The following is a 21520-nucleotide window of genomic DNA, read 5'->3' as shown; positions in this document are numbered from 1 at the left end:
TTTAAATTTTAAGGACGGATTGACATAGTACTAAATCCAGGTTTACACATAAATATCTTATACCATATATGTTTATATAAATTGCTCTATTATGTATTTTTGATGCAAATGCTAGTGTTTGGCACCTATGAGGCATTACTGTGCCGTATTAATATGAGAAATGTATAAAAGGCAGTTATGAACATAAAGTACAGACTGTAAAAGCAAACAGAGGTAACATTAACCATTTAGGTGTAAACAATTCTTCATTTAGGGAGGTTAGTAGAGTTGTACAAAATAAAAATTAACCAACAGGTGTCAACCTGAAACCATTCCTAATCGAAGAAGTATCGCTATATAACATAGGGGCTGATTACGACCATGGCGGATGCTATACTCCATCACAAACGTGACGGATATCCCACCGCCGTTTTACAAGTTCCATAGGATATACTGAAACTTTTAATACGGCGTACAGGATATCCGTCATGTTTGGACGGAATATAGAATCCGCCAAGGTCGTAATCAGGCCCATTGTCTGTACCACAATGATTAACACAACATTTCAAGGAAAATATATGCATATCATTTTAGTATATAATAATATAGCCATTTAAAGGAATTAAAATCCTGATTCAACACCTGATACCATAAAAGCATATTCTTTATTGTGTGCACCCTTAACCCCAAAACCATCACACAGTTTATTTTTGCTTTAAGTAAATTCATACAGATATTTACAATCTATATTTACAAATAACAATCTAAGCGGAATTCAAAATGTAATCAGTGCCATAAACTCAATCTTGAGTACTGCATCTATAATTAAGATACAAATTGTTTTATTATGTATGACCCCTAAATCCCCTTACTGTAAGAAACAGAACACATATTACAGAGAAACTAATAGTTTAGAATGTTAATGGTTCCAACTCTTTTGCACAAGTTCCCAATAGCCTTTATTATTTGTGGTACATTTCTTTTTTTTAAATGATCGGTCTCTGAACAAATTATCTGTTGGTTTGCTGATGGGATTTTTAATCACTCTTCAATGTAATAATTAACTTAACAATGTACTTGTAAAATAGAGTTCATTAAAAAAGATACATAAATGTTTTTGCCTATTCTTTCAATATAATATTACTTTAAAAAAAGGAATACTAAGTCTAGTTATCTTAAAATACATTTAAGACCCCATGGTATTTTCAATTTACCAGTGAATATTATTGAAAATAGAGGGAAGAAATGGGTTGGACTGCATAGATGTTGGTATGATGTGAGACTCAACACTTTTACATTATGTTTTAGAAGGAGCATTAATTTGTCAAGATTGGCTTGAGAGAGAAGTGTCTTGTTTTGATAGTTACCAAAATCTAAAAAGATGAATTCAGGCTGATGACTAGATGAAACATAGGCTGTAAGTGTGAACAGCACTTTGTAAAATCATAATAACATCATGCATCTTTTTAAATTCAGATATCGAAAGGTAAATTACAAAGGGGTAGCAAATTGGTCAATGCTAATGCATCTGATTTAAATGCCTAACATCAAAGAGCACATTTGTCCAAAAATAAGATATTAAATTACGTACAATAAGTTTTTTACATATTTATAAGTTGGAGAGCAACTGCTTTTGAAACAAAATATGTTTAATCATTCAGCCAAGATACTGGGCATTCTGTCATCTTTTTCCAGCTGTTATCTTCAGTACTGTTAAATGACAATGACATTATTTATAAACACATCACTGTTTTCTTTTAATATTCATATATTCTTGTTATCTTTAATAGTTTTCTACTAATTTAATTGGCTGACAGTAATCTCACTTCTGAAAATATGTACAGTAGTATGACATTAACTGAATCTAGTAAAAAATAGGATGAAAGATGTAGCAACTTGAGTGTTTCAAGAGCAATGGGTCTCTTTGTTGCATTGAAATGTACAACTGTCATTCAAAACAACTTCAAATAGGAAATTGCTTGTTAGTCTGTGAGGATTGTGTTAGCTGCATTTTTACTGGGACAAACAGCTGTTTTCTTTCCAGTATATCTTAGCGACTAAATATTAAATTTAATATCATTTGTAAGAGTAGGAATGCATTTAATAAAACCTATTCATAAGCAATACTGAATACTCTAGTGGTAAGAATAAAAAATAAAGCAAAGTAAATCGAGACATTAGCACTCTAAATCCGTTGTGCTGCTGTTGTAATTTACTAGACTATTTCAGTATGATGTATTATTTTATGCATTTGTGGGGTGCTATTTCACCAACAAGCACCATTTAGCTGGAGCAATAAGATTTAATTTCGAAACTAGAGGGGGTATTTAATACTGGTTGACTAGTCCGCTCTGATTCTTCCATTAGTTTTCTTTGGTGAGGACATCAAATGGCAAAGTTTAAAGATGAGCAGCTAGGAATACCTTAACTAAAGAACTCATAAACAGAAAAGAGCACCCTGGGTAAAGGGAAAAATATATAAAGCCTGTTTGAAAAGTAAATCTTAGGTTTCATTCAAAGGAAATGGAACTTTATCTGGAATTTCTCCAAGCACCTTTCAGACTGCTTTAGAACAGCTTCATAAAAGGCCCCAGCATTTTGCATTCATTACTACCTGGATATTGCCTAGTCAGAAGTGCACAAAAATATGTTGACTTTATCAAGGTTCATAAGGAAATAAGCCTATTGTGATCCTGCCGCCATAGGGAGTGAGGGAGACTCTGAAATTTGATATCAAGAGTCTATAGACTTGGCAGACATCATAAACTAAATTTTAGTTTTAATTGCAGTGAACGTACTCAGTTGTCACTCCTTTATCAACTGATTTCATTCAAGCCAATCCATAAGCTGATGGAATAATAAGGCCTGATCTCCATTTAACTGGGTGAACAATGAAATAAGAGTGGTCCGGTAAGAAACATACAAGTAGAATGTGGTTCAGTGAGCTGTGGAGCCAGGGTATGCTCCTTCTACAGAGCTATAATCCTGATGTGTTCGCCATTCACTCCTCTCCCCCCTCCTCAGGCAAAGCGAAGTTCAGAGTGTGTGGAGATGGGATGAAAGACTTTCAGCTGCTTGTGAAGTGGTATACACTCAGCGGTGGTGTGGTTCAGTGTCCTGGACTTCAGCTGCACGGTACCCGATAGAGGAAAGATAGGCCCATGCTGTAGAAGGGTTGCCATCCCAGGACTTCAGATCTGCGAGAAGGGCTCCTGAGACACCATTGAGGTAAAAGAGGTGGGGGCAATGCCTGGGAGGTATGGGGGACACCCTTTTAGAGATGTTGACTGGACACTTGGTAGCCTGGAAGAATGAGCAGGCCCCAGCTGAGCATAGGGGGGTTCCTTGGGCCCCTGAGCTAGAGGAGCAGTATTTTTTGAGCTGAGAAACAACTTGCATTGGTGGTGGGGGCAGCTGTGTCCAGTTGGGGACAGAACTCAGCGTTTCCACATAGGTGCACTGCATCAGATCCATTAAGTTGATCTCCAGAAATTCCAGCTTCGCTATACATAAACAAACTACATACAGTTTATGCATCTGACCCCAAAATGAATGTGTCAAATATACCCTGAGTGGCTACAAATGGCCCCAGATGTGATGAGACTGAGGAAGACTTCTATATATGTTGTGGTGCTGCTTGGTGTTGTCGCTGTTCTAAAATGCTGTGATACAAGGAGTAACAGAAGTGACAGGAAGGCTGAGTCTAAAAGACCCCACTACATGCCTCCTCGGTGTGATGGCCTGCACCAAAACAATCAAAGCATATATGCACCCTCAATTCATGACTGTTGACAAGATACCCTGGGATGGGCATGTGCAGTGGTGGCGGTGTTATGGGGTCCCACCAGCAGGGGTGGAAGAGGGGAAAGTTTTACATTGTGAGATACAGACCTGGAGTGAATAGAGGCAGAGTCTGATATTCGTGAACCCTGAGACAGTAGTTACTTTGCCGCTACTGTTTGAGAGATGTGACTCCCACCTCTTGCATACTTGGAATGGATAGGTACCCCTGACCAGCATTGCTGGGTCACTAAAATGTGAACTTGTTTGAATGACTGTCAGGGAGCAATTCACCTAGAACTTTACCACATGACACCCAAGGCAGGGAACTGTCAAATAACTCTACAAGACAAGTTGCAGCAATCAGAAATTTTGGACTTGTGACTGTTTATTTGAAATTCTTGTTTTTATTCTGTTCTTCTTTTCAGGCATCTGCCACGGTCATTTCTTTGCAGCTAACTGTGTAGTATGCTTGAAACATGTATCCACTACTTACATCGCTGTGTAATCATTATGACCAAATGTACCAGTCAAGTTCCTGTATATCTTATGATGTAAGATCACAAATTGCATGAATCATCTGACTCATTGCTATATGATGTTTGCATAGTGTTCTATCGAGTGACAGGTATTTGTATAGATTGCCCAAAATCTGAAATGCCAATAAACATTGAAAAAGAAAGTCATCTGCGGAGCCACACAGCAACGAAAAACAAGAGTGGATGAGAATGGGCAGGATGGACATACGTCTTATTCATGTTTCAGATTAAAGCAGCTTGAACTGTATAGGTACTGTTTGTGGCAACCAAACATATTGCATATCTGGAAATATTGTTGAAGTGTTATCCAGAAAGGTTGTGTGTAATCTTCGACTGACTTTTTATACACATCAGCAGGTTTTAAGACGAAGTTCTGTTTTCTTGCTCATCCCTTGTTCATTACCCAATAAGTATTATTTTAGCATTATCTTATATTAGTGAAATTCATCACATATTTGCAGTTGTTCCAATATGAGGTTCCCATTATTGAAACAAAGGGCTGAGTGACAGAGTTGAACTACATAAGCTATTATTAAAAATGAATAACAATGGTAATTGAGTGTGTTTCCTTTAACTCCATGTATCCTCAAACAACATTTTAGACTGTGGTGTAAACCTTCTATCCTGTATACTGTATTGATGAAATCTTTGAAATATTCTCAAGGCCTTGCCCATCCTGATCTTCCTTGCTTACTGGTCTCTGTGTTCCAGTACTCTCTTTGTGCTAAGCTGCTCAAAGTTTGCTTGCTACTTTTCATCCTCCAGGTGCTGCATTTCACTTGCACACATGCTCCATACTTTCTTGCAGTTTGTAGTGTTATCTTGCTCCAAGGCTCTGCTCACTTCCTGAAATGAGCTCCCTTTGCAACCTCCTGTACGTTTTCACCTTGTCCTGGTCAACTCTTTGTTTCTCTTCATCCTATCAAATTATTTTCATTACTTTTTCTCAGTTTTCTAATTATTCTTTCTTCCAATGGCATTTGTAAACATTCACAAACCAATAACTCAGAAAACGGAGTATTTTAAAATTCTTTGAAATGGGAGCAGCTATTCGAATAGGAGTTTGGAAGTTGACGGGATAGGAAAAATGAATATTTTATGTGATATTTGTGCAGTGCTATAATTACTCTGGGTGGTTACACTTCACGCAGAGAGAAATGATCCTTTGTGAAAAAACCATGAGATAACCTGTTGGTAGTTTCAGTGCCTACACCAGTCCTGCTAGTACAGTATCATAAGTAATGTTCAGATCCCAGATACATAATGTAAACTATATAAACACCCTTAAACTGTCCAGCAGTTGCAGTATACAGTGCAAGAAAATAGAACTTCAAAAATATTTTCATCTATAAAAAAAAATTGTGTAACCACAGAGTTCATGGGAAAGGCATATCCACATTAGTGGTTAAGGAAGCCCTGCTGCATTACTCCCGTTGCTTTAAACATGTCTTCTACAACGCAGGCCTCAATTTAGTTGTGTCTCCTCCGCACACTCCTCTTCAGTTTTCATTAGTTTGTCATATTTCCTCTTGAAGAATCCAAGCTGCAATGCAAAATTTTAATTGAGTAAAAGTTCGGCACATTCACATAGCGGTGTGTTTTTTTATCATTTGCTCAACACAGAAATTCAATTGCTAATATATGTATAGGCCTGTTTTTGCTTCATTTTGAGCTTGCTTTCACACAACATTGTAAGCCATCAGTCAGTTGCATGTGTGAGCACACACTACACGGTAACCATCTCTAAGGGCTGTGCTGACAAATTCTCTGCATTGTGCCATAAGCAATCCACACTATAATTCATTAAGTCTTTTTTAACAAAGATTGTAATTTAAGTGAGATTGCTCTAACAGTGTCACTCCCGGAAGGTGCTCAACAGCTGGATCTTGGGGAGGAAATACAGCAACCTTCCAATCTCGACAAGCGGATAGGGCTTGTCTCAAACATCCAGTTTTGTAAAATATTAGGGTCTTTTTGTACAAGCAAGGGAAATGTTCCTACTGCAAGCTGAACAGGCAGATTGTAAGCAATATTTGTGGATAAGACAAAGGACATGCCTCAAAAAGATCTAAATTAGAAGTTGGAAATATGCTCCTGAAGGATCACTCCTATGTTTGGAGCAAATTCTAAACTTACCTGGTGCTCATAAAGGCTTTTTGGAGCACACCTGTTAATCTCTGTTACAATGCTTTAAGACTAGTCATATATCTAAATGCATGTATGCAAAATTCCATTATTTGGATTTTTTTTTTGTGTAAATTAGAAGTGATTATGCATTTGTAATGTGTTCCATTTTTACATTTTTCTACTGTAAAAATATTTTTTCGCTGAAATGAAACCGCTACAACTGCACTTGTATTGAGTATGGTGGTGGTACTGCCTCATTTCTACCCTATAAAAATTCTTGTACTTGGCAGTTGTAAAATTTTAATATATCCAAAACCCTATGAAATTGTGTGTTGACGTACTTTTGCTGCTAGACCCACCCAGTTACAACCACAAATCAACAGAACCCTAAATTGGCAATTATAGAAATTCCACTATAATTGCAAAATGTGTGCAATCACAAAAGCAAGGATGTGTCAATCCCACTTCTCTGAATTAGTTTTGTGAATTCACCATTTCATATGAATTTTAGCACATTAAAATTGAACTTGGATTCTCAAAATGCTTAGGAAATCAGGACCACACTCATTTAAATCTGATCTGCCATTAGAGGGTAGTCATTGCACTTTTTATGTAAGGTTTGAGATTATGGGTTTCAACTGGAGAAAACATTACCTCTAATGATAAACATATTTGCTAGTTGAAAATACTAGCAAAATAAGTCAAATAAATTTAAAAAATGCACTAGCAGTTTGTACCATTTTGCTCATGCATTCTTGACACTGTAAATAAAAAGCTTGTCTGTCTGTTCATGTGCTTTGGCAATTTAAAACTACAAGAGAAGCAGAAGATTGGTGAATGCTTGAGGTTCTAAATTTAGAAGGAAATAGGGGTTTTAAATTGACCAATTGGTCTTTGTTTCTCTGTTTCCAAAATGTTGTCTACCCCACTGAGTAGGATAGCTGTATTTTCAAATGGAATATGGGCACCGAGAGAATAAGTTCGGCCGGTGTTCATTCATGTGCATGCCTTTTAAAAGAGGGCTTATCAAACGATTATCCAAAGTGTATCTACTTACCTTCCATAAAACGGCAACCAATGCAGCTAGCAGAAGAAGGCCAGCAATCGTGCTTCCAATCACAACTCCTATAGGCACCTCCGATTTCCCATCTGGCTGGATTATTGCAACTGGAATCTGAAATAAATTCAAGATATTTTACTGCAAACCTTTCAGAAATATTACACTCTCTCCTATCCCGCCCACATCAATAGACCTACTCCTCCAAATACAAGTACTGTAAGGGGAAGGGGAACCGTGTCAAAATCTTAAAGATACGGGAATGAGACAATCGGTCATTGCGTCTGTAAGAAATCTTCATTTAGACAAATATAAGGCACTCTGCGATATTGCTAATGTGTGTATTGATAATTCTGTGCATTTTAAGACCTGAAGCTTCGCTTAGAGGGTTTTATGATATAATGGCATTTGCAGTGGCTGACAGCTTGTAGTCTCGTTTGTCAATAACATTCCACACAGGCCTTTTAACATATTCCGTGTGGTGCACTGGAGAAGCTTCTAGGACAGGGTTTCAATTTGTTAAATTATGTGGTTTCAAAAGCCTTGGATGCAAGGATTTGCAAATTCTTCTAGAAGACAGAAATGACCACTTTAAAATATTTCAAGACACCCGATACAAACAAGCCTTTACCAATCCAATCGGTGTCACTTTTTTTTACAACTGGAAGGGCTTCTTCATTGCTTGACTTGTGTGTTCGGCTGTGTTAATAGATGAATGCAACAATTCAAAGGCAAGCGTCATAACACAGCCCTTGGGAATATTGATATCAGCAATTTCCCCACCAGTTCAGGAAATTCATGAGGTAACCCTAGAGGGCTAGCTTACAGGCACTGCCAGCCCTCCCAACCCGTTGTACAGCAGCCATACCAGTCCTTGCAGAGCTGTGAACATGGCACCAGAAAGATTCGTACAGGCTAGCAGAAACAGCAGTTTTCCAATTCATACTATTGTGCTCCAACATCTAAAAATCACTTTACTTTGACCTCGGTGACCCAGGCTATTTGGAGGCAAGATCCAACATTTTCTACCTTGTTGGGGATTAATCATGTCAGATTGTTAAAAAAAAAAGCTATACCTACCCTTCATTTCTAGCCCACTCCATCTTCTTCCCAATTTTGCAGGAGCATTCTGCAATCCTGATGCAGCAGGTGAATATTTTACTCTTTTAGAGTGCCGTCAAATGGGTTCAGGACTCTGAGAAATGTGAAAGATGCTATTCTCAACCCATTCTTGATCCAAAGAAGGACATGGACTCAGACCTATTCTGGACCTTCGTTTATTGAATAATAATCTGAGGAAGGACAGATTTAAAATGCTCATGTTCACTGAGATCGTCTCTGCTCTGGGCTGAGGAGACTGGATGATGCCCTTAGACTTGCAGGAGGTGTATTTCTATATACCTGTCCTGCAGTGCCACAGGCTCTACCTGCTGTTCAAGTTAGACTAAGAATTCTTTTAATTTGCCATGCTCCACATTGGCCTTACCTCAGCTCCTCGGGTGTTCACAAAAGTGATGGTGGTGGTTGCTGCCCAATTTTGGAGGTCACAGTATATGCATTCCCGTACCTTGACGACTAAAGATGGGATCACTAAAGGTAGGCCACATCGAGATGGCAGCCAAATTCCTGACATCATTGGGATTCACTATTAAAAAGCCAAGCTCTTGTCTCCAACTGAGAGCCAGCTCAATATCAACCTGTTGGAGCTTTGAGTGATCTGTGTGGCTTTCAAAGGCGAGCTAGCTGACATGCATCAAATGGATGATGGTGCAACACTACCTTCATGGGGTACTACAACAAGCAGGGTGGAGAGGGTCCTGTATGCTTTGGAGGAGACCCTACGTCTATGGATGTGGCAGGACCAGCAGAACATCTTGCTGCTCACTAATCACCTAACAGTGTCTGTGAATGCCAAAGCAGAGAAAATAAGCAATTTTTGATGAGTGGGAACACCCGCGTTAGATCTATTTGCCACCTTTAAGACTGCGAAGTGTCAGTAATTTTAGTGCACTACAGTTTCCTTTAAGGTTTTAATTAAGAGAAGCATTTCGGCTAATGGAACAAGGTGCTCCTGTGCACATTCCAAACGCTGCCTCAACTGCAGGTTCTGAAGAAGATTGCGTTGCACAGTCGCCAAGTGGAGTCCATGGCTTTGATGCAGGCAGTGGCAAAAGCAGCGTTGCTGCAGCGAGATGGTCAGTTCCAAGTGACGCGCTGGTATTGTTGCATCAGCTCTTGTGTTGCAGCACCACACTCCCCTCCAAGGGCCCAGGACTGGATTTGGCACAGCTTGGCAGAGCAGGACTCACAGCACAGGAGCCCAGGTGTTGGTAGCAAGATGCAGGTGGTCTATGATATCGCTGACACTTCAGAAACAGGAGACAAGCTCAGTCAGGCCCTTGGAGAAACTTTAGGTTGCAGGATCCAGTTCTAGTTCTCTCACTCCCAGGCAAGAAGTAGCTGGCAGCAGCCCAGCACAGTAGAGCAAACCGCAAGATGGCAGTCTCTCCTGGCAGCCTTGCCATCTTTCTTACTGGTAGAAAGTTCGGTCCAGAAGTGTTCAGAGTCTATGGTGTCAGAGACCCAGTTCTTACACCCAAATGGACCTTTGATGTGGGGGAGACTTCAAAGAGTGGTTTTGAAGTGCCCCAGTTCCCTTTCAGCCCAGTCATGTCTGCGGTGGGTTATCAGTCCTTTTTGTGGGGTAAGGCCACTACCCTTTGAAGAGTGAGAGCCCCTTCCTGCCCAACAGTGCTCATCAGTATGCCTCTGGAATCCAGATCGAATTGAGTGTCCTGTATTTATGGCTGTCTGGATGGAATGCACAAAGGTAGCAGTCACTTAACCTTACACTACCAGATGTGGATTGAAAGCAGGTTAAGGGACAGGATAGTAAACTTAAGGAAATGCCAATTTTCTGAAAGTGGCACTTTTAGACTTGCAATTTAAAAACATTTTAAATGATAAATATACACCTAACTAAGGTCCTGATTTAGACTTTGGTGGACAGATTAGTCCATCACAATCGTAACGGATGTCCCGTCCGCCGTATTGTGATTTCCATAGGATATTGTCCTAACCCCATCCGCCAAAATCTAAGTCAAGCCCAAAGTTACTTTCCTATTCATTCTACTGACAGCACATCATAGAATCCAAATGCCTGATTTATCATTTTTTTATGCAACATAACCCAGAAAGGCAACGTGCTTTGCTGCACTGCATGAGAGGAAGATAGCATGAATGCACCATATCTATCAAGATAGGGTGCATTCCTGTCCACTCCCTTCACTGGTGCACTAAGTGCAGGCACCCTTGCATAAGGTGTAAGGGTGCCTATGTTTCAGACAGATATTTATGTGCCAAAATGGACACCTTACTGCACAGAAACAATCCTTAGATGATCTTTCCTCTTTCTTATGTGTGCCCCAGAATGTTGCACACTTGAAAAGAAGAAACACCAAGGAAAAATTAAGATATATTCCCTTGTTGCTCCTCCCCTGGGATGCCATAGCATTTTGACACATTCCCTGGTTCACCAGTCTTGGTAAACCTGAGAATGAGCCAAAATCGATGTGTGGATGCTTGGGGAAGAGTAATGCAAGACAGTGACTACGCTGCCTTGCGTTACTCTAGATTTTCTACAGCACGCAGGGCCATGTAAGGTGGCCTTGTGTGGTTAGTTAACTCAGTCTAGATTTTGCCTCACCCTGCATGCCCTTTGAGTGGTGCAAGGGCGACGCAAAACTTTGATAAATCCGGACCAAGTCTGACTCCATTTCGTTATGGAACCCTTATTCACATTTACAATATCGTTCCCTCACTATGAAAAGTGCTGCAATGGCATATCAATTGCATATCACGCACTGAACAGACAGATATTGTTTAATTCAAAAAGGTAAAATAATTGTTCACATTCTCCTCAAAAACACATTACTCTGTTATAATATTTACACCTAAGGTAAGGCTTAAAATTTAAACAAAAGAATGTGAATTAAAAACACATGACGCAGTCTGCATATTCCATATAACTCTGAAAGATAAATGCCACTGAACAGAAAGTTATAGTTTATTAATTTATCAAGATAAAACAACTGTCCACATTCTACTAAAAAGCATGTGTTGCGCTGTTACAATAGCCTGTATTTTACACCTGCAATAGGGATATTACATAAAATACTGTTGTCATACAGTGCAATACTGTACCATTGCATTAGGTGGGACTATTTGCAAGTAAATATACCCATATTTGCCAAATTTCTTAAGATCAGGTATTAATGCATGACTTACTGAGTTCCATTAGATGTGATAGATAAGTAAACAGTTGTTCACAAATGAGTGTCTTATTACATGATTCACAAGCAAACTCAGGCCTCAAAGTACTACATGGCCAGAAAACACAGTGCCCATGGCTGGTCTCATGTAAACTGAAGTGGCTTCCATTTTTGCCATTTACTGAACATATCTAGATATTTTGTTATATTATGGTATGGTCCGTGAGCCGGACTGGGCCAGGGAACACAGAGGGGTTGTAAACCACCTGGGGTGCTCCCCCGCTATGTTCTGCATACCTGCACGGGCAGCGGGAGCTGAAGGAGACCAGCCTCGCAACTCCAGATGGCAGGAGAGCCGCTGGGATGTCGCGGCATGTGCAGCCGCAGCCCACAGTTCCCCCTGAGGGCGGGGGACCTCGGAGGTGAGGCGGGCGGCTGGGAGGGACAGTACCGGTCACGTGGGCCAGACTAAGACCTGCTCGCGTTACTTGATCTTTGGCGGCACAAGAGGTAGGAGCAGTGAGAGTCTGCCTTTCCCCATCGGACGACGGGAGGGCCGCTGAGACGCCACAGCCCACTGCGGTGTGTAAAGCCATGGCCTACAGCTACCCAGAGGGCGGAGTGCTTCGGAGGTGAGGTGGGCTGCCGCGAGGGAGCGCACTTGGCTGCGCGAGTCACCCTGGAGCCCGCCCAAGTTCCCTGATTTTCATTGACAAGACTACGGCATTCCCCCTGGGTCCTGGAAGACAAGAGGGACCGGGGAGGTGAGAAGGGTACACTGACACACAACTACTGGCTAATATCCTGCCGGGGCAGGCGCTATGCCCCGGGGCGAGAGAGGAGGGCTTCATGACACTATTGGGGATACGCCTCCCCCACAGCGGTTTATGAGGAAAGGGGTGCCCTTACGTTCCAAATGTGCTTTCACCCTTTCCCATGGGTGGACCCGGGGACCGGCCACTATCCTGGTAGTGAGCTCCCCTGGAACGGAGGGGCCCGGAGGACAGGAGCTTGACACCACGGAGTGACGAACGTCATCAGCAGTGTGTCGCTGATGGTGTGGTTCCGCTACCTGGACCCTTTGGAGATGCGACCCGGATTCAAGTCAGGCATGGCCTCAGGGTCAGTATAGTAAGCCCATACCAACAACAAAGTCATTGTAGCGCACTTCACCTTCTCCTTCACGTCCGGGACTGGAGCCTCAAGTTCAGCCCAGGTCTAGCGACGACGGGCCCCAGATGGACTGTGAGTGCCATCAATCAATCAACCAGGCAGTCTGATGCCAGTGAGAAGAGTCCAGCCCACATGACCCCTCCGCTGCAGGTGCCTTTTTATTGCAGAGCCTGAATTACTTCATGGGACACGCACAGAGACCACAGTGCCGGAGTTCCTGGTATTAGCGGAAACCGCTGTTGCTCACACAGCCGTGACATAGCTCTGTTGCCACGAGAATTCTCTATGGCTCTCCCAGAGTCCCCTATCCCCGGGGTGATGCCAAGCGGGAAACCATCAGGCAAACATTCCCATCAACTGCTATTCTCTGAGGCCATTGCACAACCGAAACCCATGGCTGTACAGGTGGCACCTCCTTGACCCGTGACCTCACCGGCCAACCCATCAACAGCCGATGTCATGGACCGCATACTACAGGAAATGTGCGATGGGGTGGCGCTTGGAGGCAATGGCCTTAAGGATTTCGGACCTCTCTGCAGCCTCCACCTCCATACGGGCAGATATAGCCTGCTTCCAAGAGAGGTTAACTGGCCTGGATCAGCACCTCACGACCGCTGAGGATCACATTGCGGCACTGCCAGAGCGAGACATGGAGCTGCAGTCCCGGTGGGCAAAGATCACTGACTTGGAGGACAGGATCCGGAGGGACAATGTCTGTTTTTTTGGTATACCGGAACACAAGGAAGGCCCCAATATCAAAACCTTTCTTAAAAACTTCCCCAAGTTCACTGGCCTGGATTTCTCTCCACCTCTGGAGTTTCAAAGGGCCCATAGGATTGGCCCTCTACATAAGGCAACCCCTGGATGGCCTCGTCCCATTATTGCATGCTTCCTCCGCCATGACCAGGCTTGTCAGGTTATCTCAATGTCAAGGTCTCAGGGTCCGTACTCCCTGAAGGGTCATGAGATCAGAGTCGCAGCGGACCTTTCCAGGGTAACAAATGAGAAGCGGAAAGCATTCCTGGCCCTCTGGCCACAACTCAGAAAACTGGACGTTAAATTTGGTCTTTTTGAGCCTGACCGTATGTGGATTACGTACAATGGCAAATCAAGAGACTACATCGAACCGGCGGACCTTAGCTCCTTCCTGGATGGCCTCGCTCAACACACCATGGACGATACCCCAGCACACACGAGATCTGATCCCCCCGCCTTGGGTGACCCTCCCTGCGTATCTCCTTCCCTGTCGCAACCTCACCCCGCTTCACAGAAGAGGGGTAGACCATACGATAGCTCGCTCAAATTGCAGGAAGGACGGGAGCATGCTCTTCAAGCGGTGATCGCCCACACACAAGATCAAGGCCAGGACAAATCCTGATCCCCTTTGAGAACCACCATCCATGAACCACCCGTAGTGCTGGACCTCCAGGCATTTTGAGAATCTTTGTCCTGTAATCTGTGACAAGTACCCCCCCACTGGACAACTAAGTGCCTTATTGCCTGCTTCTGCTATTATCCTCCTCTGATAAGGTGGGAGTGGCCAGCGTTGTGGTTCTCAATTCTGTGCTGCTGTTGGTGTTCTTTGCCACCAACCATGGTCAGATTCACGGGGTGCACTCAGTCGTCCAGGGAGTTTTGCCATGGGCGGGGGCTTCCGGGATAAGATGTGATCAACCTGACTCCTGTCTTTCTCCAGTGTTCCCAGTTGCAGTATATCCTGGTTTGTTTGTTCACAGTTGACAGTACTGTACTGTACAATACTTTGTCTTCACTACATGACCTGTCTCAGGATAAGGGACGTGGTCCCACCTCTGGGCACCTCTGGTACCCCCCTCCCTTGTGACGCTCCTCTCCATCTACCCTATTGGTTCATGACCACTGCGGACCATGGACCCTGGGGGACCATGACTTACTGCCCAATTCGAGCACCTGTGGGGTCCGCCTATATCCCTACTCCCTCACTCCCACTCATCATCGATTGTCATCCTGGAGAGCTACCCGGACGACGCACGCTGTGGGCCTCCCTGCCTCCTACCACCCGGGCCCCCCTCCCCAACCTAACCCGTTCTACCTCGCCCTGATTTAATCCACCCAGCACGCCCCCGCCGTGTTGCCTACGCAACCCTCAGCCCGCAGTTTTGGGGCTGTCCACCCATTTCCTTAGTACTTTTCGTAGGGCTGGCTAGCACTGTACATGCAAAAGCCCCCGAGGCCTCTCACCCTAGATGTCAGTCCTGGTATGGTAGTCGTCCTTTCTTTCTAACCTGAAACATATTGAGTTGCACACATTTGTTTCGATTATGGGCCCTGTTACGGGTCCCCTGCCTGCCCCCGCCCCTCTCTCAGTTTTGCTCCATGCCAGAATAATGCTCCTCCCCACGCTTTACCTCTGACATACCGCCGAGTGCTGCTCATCCCTGGGTATCTGTTGGTAGACCCCTTGGGCTCCACACACTCTTCTTATCCCTCCCCCCGCGCTCGTCCTGCGCGCGGGCCATATAGGTTCTGACCCGCAGTTCAGCAGGGCTCCCAGTGGTGGCTACTGCAGATCCCAGGTCTGTGTCTCCTTTGTTTGTGCCCCTAGATTCTTATTCCCCTCTCTCTATCTAATTCTTCCTCCACCCCCTGTATCCCATCTCTTACCCTCTGAGCTTGCACGCTTGCATCCTTTCCCTGTCCTTCATGTACCTGTCCTGTCCTTTCTGTTTTTCTTTTTCTTCTTGTAGGAAGTTGGCTCTGTATGCACTATTGCAAAGTAAGGAATAGTATGCACAGAGTCCAAGGGTTCCCCTTAGAGGTAAGATAGTGGCAAAAAGAGATAATACTAATGCTCTATTTTGTGGTAGTGTGGTCGAGCAGTAGGCTTATCAAAGGAGTAGTGTTAAGCATTTGTTGTACACACACAGGCAATAAATGAGGAACGCACACTAAGAGACAATTCCAGGCCAATAGGTTTTTTTTATAGAAAAATATATTTTCTTAGTTTATTTTAAGAACCACAGGTTCAAATTTTACATGTAATACTTCAAATGAAAGGTATTGCAGGTAAGTACTTTAGGAACTTTGAATAATCACAATAGCATATATACTTTTCAAATAAATCACATATATCTATTTTAAAACTAGACACAGTGCAATTTTCAACAGTTCCTGGGGGAGGTAAGTATTTGTTAGTTTTTGTAGGTAAGTAAACCACCTACGGGGTTCAAGTTTGGGTCCAAGGTAGCCCACCGTTAGGGGTTCAGAGCAACCCCAAAGATACCACACCAGCAGCTCAGGGCCGGTCAGGTGTAGAGTTCAAAGTGGTGCCCAAAACACCTAGGCTTCAATGGAGAAGGGGGTGCCCCGGTTCCAGTCTGCCAGCAGGTAAGTACCCGCGTCTTCGGAGGGCAGACCAGGGGGGTTTTGTAGGGCACCGGGGGGGGGACACAAGTTAGCACAGAAAGTACACCCTCAGCAGCACGGGGGCGGCCGGGTGCAGTGTGCCAACACATGTCGGGTTTTCAATTGGAATCAATGGGAGACCAAGGGGTCTCTTCCGCGATGCAGGCAGGCCAGGGGGGAGCTCCTCGGGGTAGCCACCACCTGGGCAAGGGAGAGGGCCTCCTGGGGGTCACTCCTGCACTGGAGTTCCGATCTTTCAGGTCCTGGGGGCTGCGGGTGCAGAGTCTTTACCAGACGTCGGGATCTGAGAGTCAGGCAGTCGCGGTCAGGGGGAGCCTCGGGATTCCCTCTGCAGGCGTCGCTGTGGGGGCCCATGGGGGGCAGCTCTCGTTACTCACAGTCCCGGAGTCGCCGGGGAGTCCTCCCTGAAGTGTTGTTTCTCCACAAGTCGAGCCGGGGGCGTCGGGTGCAGAGTAGCAAGTGTCACGCTTCTGGCGGGAAACGCAGTTGTCTTGAAGTTGCTTCTTTGGAAACAAAGTTGCAGTCTTTGGTGAACAGGGCCACTGTTCTCGGGAGTTTATTGGTCCATCTAGAGCAGGGCAGTCCTCTGAGGATTCAGAGGTCGCTAGTCCCTGGGGAGAGCGTCGCTGGAGCAGTTTTTTTCAGAAGGGGGGAGACAGGCCGGTAGAGCTGGGGCCAAAGCAGTTGGTGTCTCCGTCTTCTCTGCAGGGTTTTTCAGCTTAGCAGTCCTCTTCTTCTTAGTTTGCAGGAATCTGAGTTCCTAGGTTCAGGGGAGCCCCTAAATACAGAATTTAGGGGTGTGTTTAGGTCAGGGAGGGCAGTAGCCAATGGCTACTAGCCCTGAGGGTGGCTACACCCTCTTTATGCCTCCTCCCAAGGGGAGGGGGTCACATTCCTATCCCTATTGGTGGGATCCTCCATCTGCAAGATGGAGGATTCCTAAAAGTCAGAGTCACTTCAGCTCAGGTTGCCTTAGGGGCTGTCCTGACTGGTCAGTGACTCCTCCTAGTTTTTCTCATTATCTCCTCCGGCCTTGCCGCCAAAAGTGGGGCCGTGGCCGGAGGGGGCGGGCAACTCCACTAGCTGGAATGCCCTGTGGTGCTGTAACAAAGGGGGTGAACCTTTGAGGCTCACCGCCAGGTGTTACAGCTCCTGCAAGGGGGAGGTGATAAGCATCTCCACCCAGTGCAGGCTTTGTTACTAGCCACAGAGTGACAAAGGCACTCTTCCCATGTGGCCAGCAACGTGTCTCGAGTGTGGCAGGCTGCTAGAACCAGTCAGCCTACACGGGTAGTTGTTTAAGGTTTCAGGGGGCACCTCTAAGGTGCCCTCTGGGGTGTATTTTACAATAAAATGTACACTGGCATCAGTGTGCATTTATTGTGCTGAGAAGTTTGATACCAAACTTCCCAGTTTTCAGTGTAGCCATTATGGTGCTGTGGAGTTCGTGTTTGACAGACTCCCAGACCATATACTCTTATGGCTACCCTGCACTTACAATGTCTAAGGTTTTGCTTAGACACTGTAGGGGCACATTGCTCATGCACTGGTGCCCTCACCTATGGTATAGTGCACCCTGCCTTAGGGCTGTAAGGCCTGCTAGAGGTGTGACTTATCTATACTGCATAGGCAGTGTGAGGTTGGCATGGCACCCTGAGGGGAGTGCCATGTCGACTTACTCGTTTTGTCCTCACCAGCACACACAAGCTGGCAAGCAGTGTGTCTGTGCTGAGTGAGGGGTCCCCAGGGTGGCATAAGATATGCTGCAGCCCTTAGAGACCTTCCGTGGCATCAGGGCCCTTGGTACCAGGGGTACCAGTTACAAGGGACTTACCTGGATGCCAGGGTGTGCCAATTGTGAAAACAAAAGTACAGGTTAGGGAAAGAACACTGGTGCTGGGGCCTGGTTAGCAGGCCTCAGCACACTTTCAAATCAAAACATAGCATCAGCAAAGGCAAAAAGTCAGAGGGTAACCATGCCAAGGAGGCATTTCCTTACACTTCTCACCTCTTCTCTCACCTGACTGATCCTCTTCTTTTCTCTGACAGAGGGTTCCCCCTACAGTCTCCCCCCATACCACTTACCCTCTGTCTGCACACACGCGCCCTGAGCTTTGCTATTCCCGTAGTGCCCCCTCCTTAGGTGTATTAATGTACGGGAGATCACACGCCCACCGAAACCTGCTCAATTCAGTCCGATAATGGGATCGATAGCCCCGCTCACTGTCCTCTCTTGGAATGTCCATGGCATGATGCATTACATCAAACGGCAAAAAGTCCTATCCTGCCTACGATCCAAAAGAACGGACATTGCCCTCTTACAGGAAACACATCTCTCCCCATTGGAATCAGAGAAACTGCATAGGGACTGGGTGGGCAGAGCGCTCTTCAGTGGAGCACCGTCTGTGCACAGAGAGGCACAGGACTCAGGGTGGCGATGTGGGGTAGCGATTCTCATCCGTACATCCCTGCAGTTCAGGCTATTCAAGACTTGGTGTGATCCGGAGATACATTATGTCCTCGCCAAGCTTATACTGGGCACCTCCACGGTTTATGTTGGCTCTATCTACGCTCCCATGGGTTCCAAACGTTCTTTTTTCCTCTCTCTTAATCGCTGCTGACAGAGATTGGAGCCTCTCAGTACCTACCAGATGGGGATTGGAACTTAGCGCAAGATGCCATTCTGGATCGATCAGGTGGCCTTGACGTGGGCAACAACGCTGACCGGGCCCTCCTAGGTGACGTTCTGTCGGACCACAGTCTGCTAGACCACTGGCACCTCTCCTACCCATCCGACCGTGAATACACCTTTGTTTCCCCAGTTCACAGGACCCAATCCAGACTACACTACTTCCTCGTCACTCATCGGCTGTTACATGCGAATAGAGAGTCTAAGATCCTACCACTGTCCTACCTAAGATCCTACCATTGTCTGACCACTCCCCAGTTTTATTGGCCCTGGAGCTGGGGCTGGCATCTCCCGGGCGTAAGCCATGGCATCTCCAAACTTTCAGATACCGGACTCCGAAGGGGAAAGAGCAGCTCAGGTCCCACATCGCCACCTATCTACTAAATAACAAGGGTTTGGTCTCTTTGCCTCAATTGCTGTGGGCTGCGGTGATGGCGTAAGTCAAAGGGCAGCTCATGAGAGATGCTGTCATTGCCAGTACCCAGAGATGTGACAAACAGAGAGCTCTGGAAGACTGCATAGCCCAGACTACCCGAGAATACACCCTAACCCCCTCCCCGTTTATCCGCCGTCACCTGGAACAGGCCGAAATGGAGCTTAACACCCTCTTTACATCACGCGCGGAATATGCATTACAGCGACTACGAGCACGCAGAGAAGGCGGACAAAGTGAAGCGGCGTTGGCCAAACCGGCCTTGCACAGCGCCGACGGCATGCTTATCACACATCCCCAGGTGCTCGCGGATGAGTTTGGTCACTTTTACCAGACTCTCTACACTCCAGACACAGTAGTAGACCAGGACAGTTTGACCGCCTTCCTTGAGAAGGCGAATATACCCTGCCTCTCGGAGGCAGGCAGGGCCCTTCTGGAGGGAGACATCAGCAAGGAGGAGATCCAACAGGCAATCACCAACCTCCCAAACCATAAAGCCCCTGGAGAGGATGGCTACCTGACAGAATTCTTTAAATGGACACGGGGCGGATACAGTAGATGCCCTATATGAGGCCTTCCGCGGGGCAGACCAAACAGGCTCTTTACATCCCCTCTCCAATAAAGCCTCTATAATCGTATGACCCAAACCTGGTAAGGATCCTCTCCTTTGTGGTAGTTACCATCCCATATCCCTCCTTAACGGAGATGTCAAAATTCCAGCGGGGATTCTGGTGGCCCGCCTCAAGAAGGTCATACCATTCCTGATTCATCATACGAAAGTCGGCTTTGTACCCAGCCGTTCTTCTCAGAACTACCTACGTACACTGCTCCATGCTCTTTGGGCTGCGTGGAACTCCCGGGAGGAGGCCCTTGCTCTCTCCCTGGATGCTGAGAAGGCATTTGATCGAATAGAGTGGTGGTACCTCTTTGAAACACTAAAACGTTTTGGTCTTGGGACTAGTTTTAATAATAGGGTTCGCTTGTTATATGGCTCACCGACAGCACAGGTCAATTGCGGTTGATTCCTTTCCGATACTTTTTCTGTTAGTAGGGGGACCCGCCAGGGCTGTCCCTTATCGCCGCTACTATTCCTGTTCGCCGTTGAACCCTTAGCAGCAGCGATCCATGGCTCCAATCTCATTATTGGAATATCCGTCCCTGGTGGCTGTTCCACCATTTATTTATATGCTGATGATATCCTGCTCACCCTCACCGACCTGACTAAATCCTTACAGGCTCTCCGTGCCATTTTGTCTGAATTTGAACTTGTCTCAGGCTACCGGATCAATTGGGATAAGAGCGAGGCATTTCCCCTATCCGCTGTGATGGTAAGTGCGTCCGTACAGGGCTTCCCGTGAAATGGAAGCAGTCACGTCTCCACTACCTGGGCATTTACATTAACAGAGGATTGGAAAAAATGGTGGCTGACAACCTAGACCCACCGCTAGCCAGTATGAAACGGGATTTCGATAAATGGACCCATTTAGGCCTCTCTATGTGGATAGGAGCACAGGCGGTACGCATGGTGACCCTGCCAAGATTCCTGTATGTTCTTGATGTGAAGCCTCTGCAGATACCCCTGCCTCTTCTCCGAGAAATAGACCATCGCATCAGGGCCTTCGTTTGTGGGTCGTCACGCCCACGATTGCCTAAAGCTGCATTACTCGCCAGACACGAGTACGGAGGACTAGACCTCCCCTCAGTGGAACACTACATCCTAGCATTACATATCTCGCAGCTGGTCTTCCTCCTTCCGGGAGTGAGGGACCCCCCACTTTGGGTGGAGGTGGAACGGACACTCTTCCATTCCCCAACGGGACTTCACGTGCTCTATAATACAGGACCTGCCCCCTCCAAATAACCAGTCCCATGATCAGAGCGATGCAAAACTCTTGGCGTCAAGCACACCGCTTATTGAAACTGGCCCTCCTGATTCATGACAGAGCCCCACTCTGGGGCAATAGGGGTTCCCTAATAGGAGGGAAGACTATCTTTTGGGAGGAGTGGCGTTCGAAGGTCCTCTTACGGTTCAATCAACTTCTAACCGAGGGCAGATTGAAGTCCTTC

At 45.6% G+C, this 21520-nt stretch overlaps 1 protein-coding gene across 1 annotated transcript in view; it reads right to left on the bottom strand.

Annotated features, from left to right (window-relative positions):
- Positions 1-625: 625 nt before the first annotated feature.
- The window catches only part of ITGA2 (integrin subunit alpha 2), a 475911-nt gene continuing 455016 nt past the window's right edge, over positions 626-21520 (bottom strand). Inside the window, exons 29-30 of the mRNA XM_069221707.1 lie at positions 7483-7599; positions 626-5841 (exon numbers count right to left, since the gene is read on the bottom strand). Coding sequence (XP_069077808.1) covers positions 5764-5841; positions 7483-7599 — 195 coding nt within the window. The 3' untranslated portion in view covers positions 626-5763. The remainder of the gene's footprint in view (positions 5842-7482; positions 7600-21520) is intronic.

The sequence above is a fragment of the Pleurodeles waltl genome, chromosome 1_1 (genome assembly GCF_031143425.1).
Source record: "Pleurodeles waltl isolate 20211129_DDA chromosome 1_1, aPleWal1.hap1.20221129, whole genome shotgun sequence".
NCBI lineage: Eukaryota > Metazoa > Chordata > Amphibia > Caudata > Salamandridae > Pleurodeles > Pleurodeles waltl.
The sequence above is the reverse complement of the archived record's forward strand: the minus strand, read 5'-3'. Positions and strand labels throughout refer to the sequence as shown.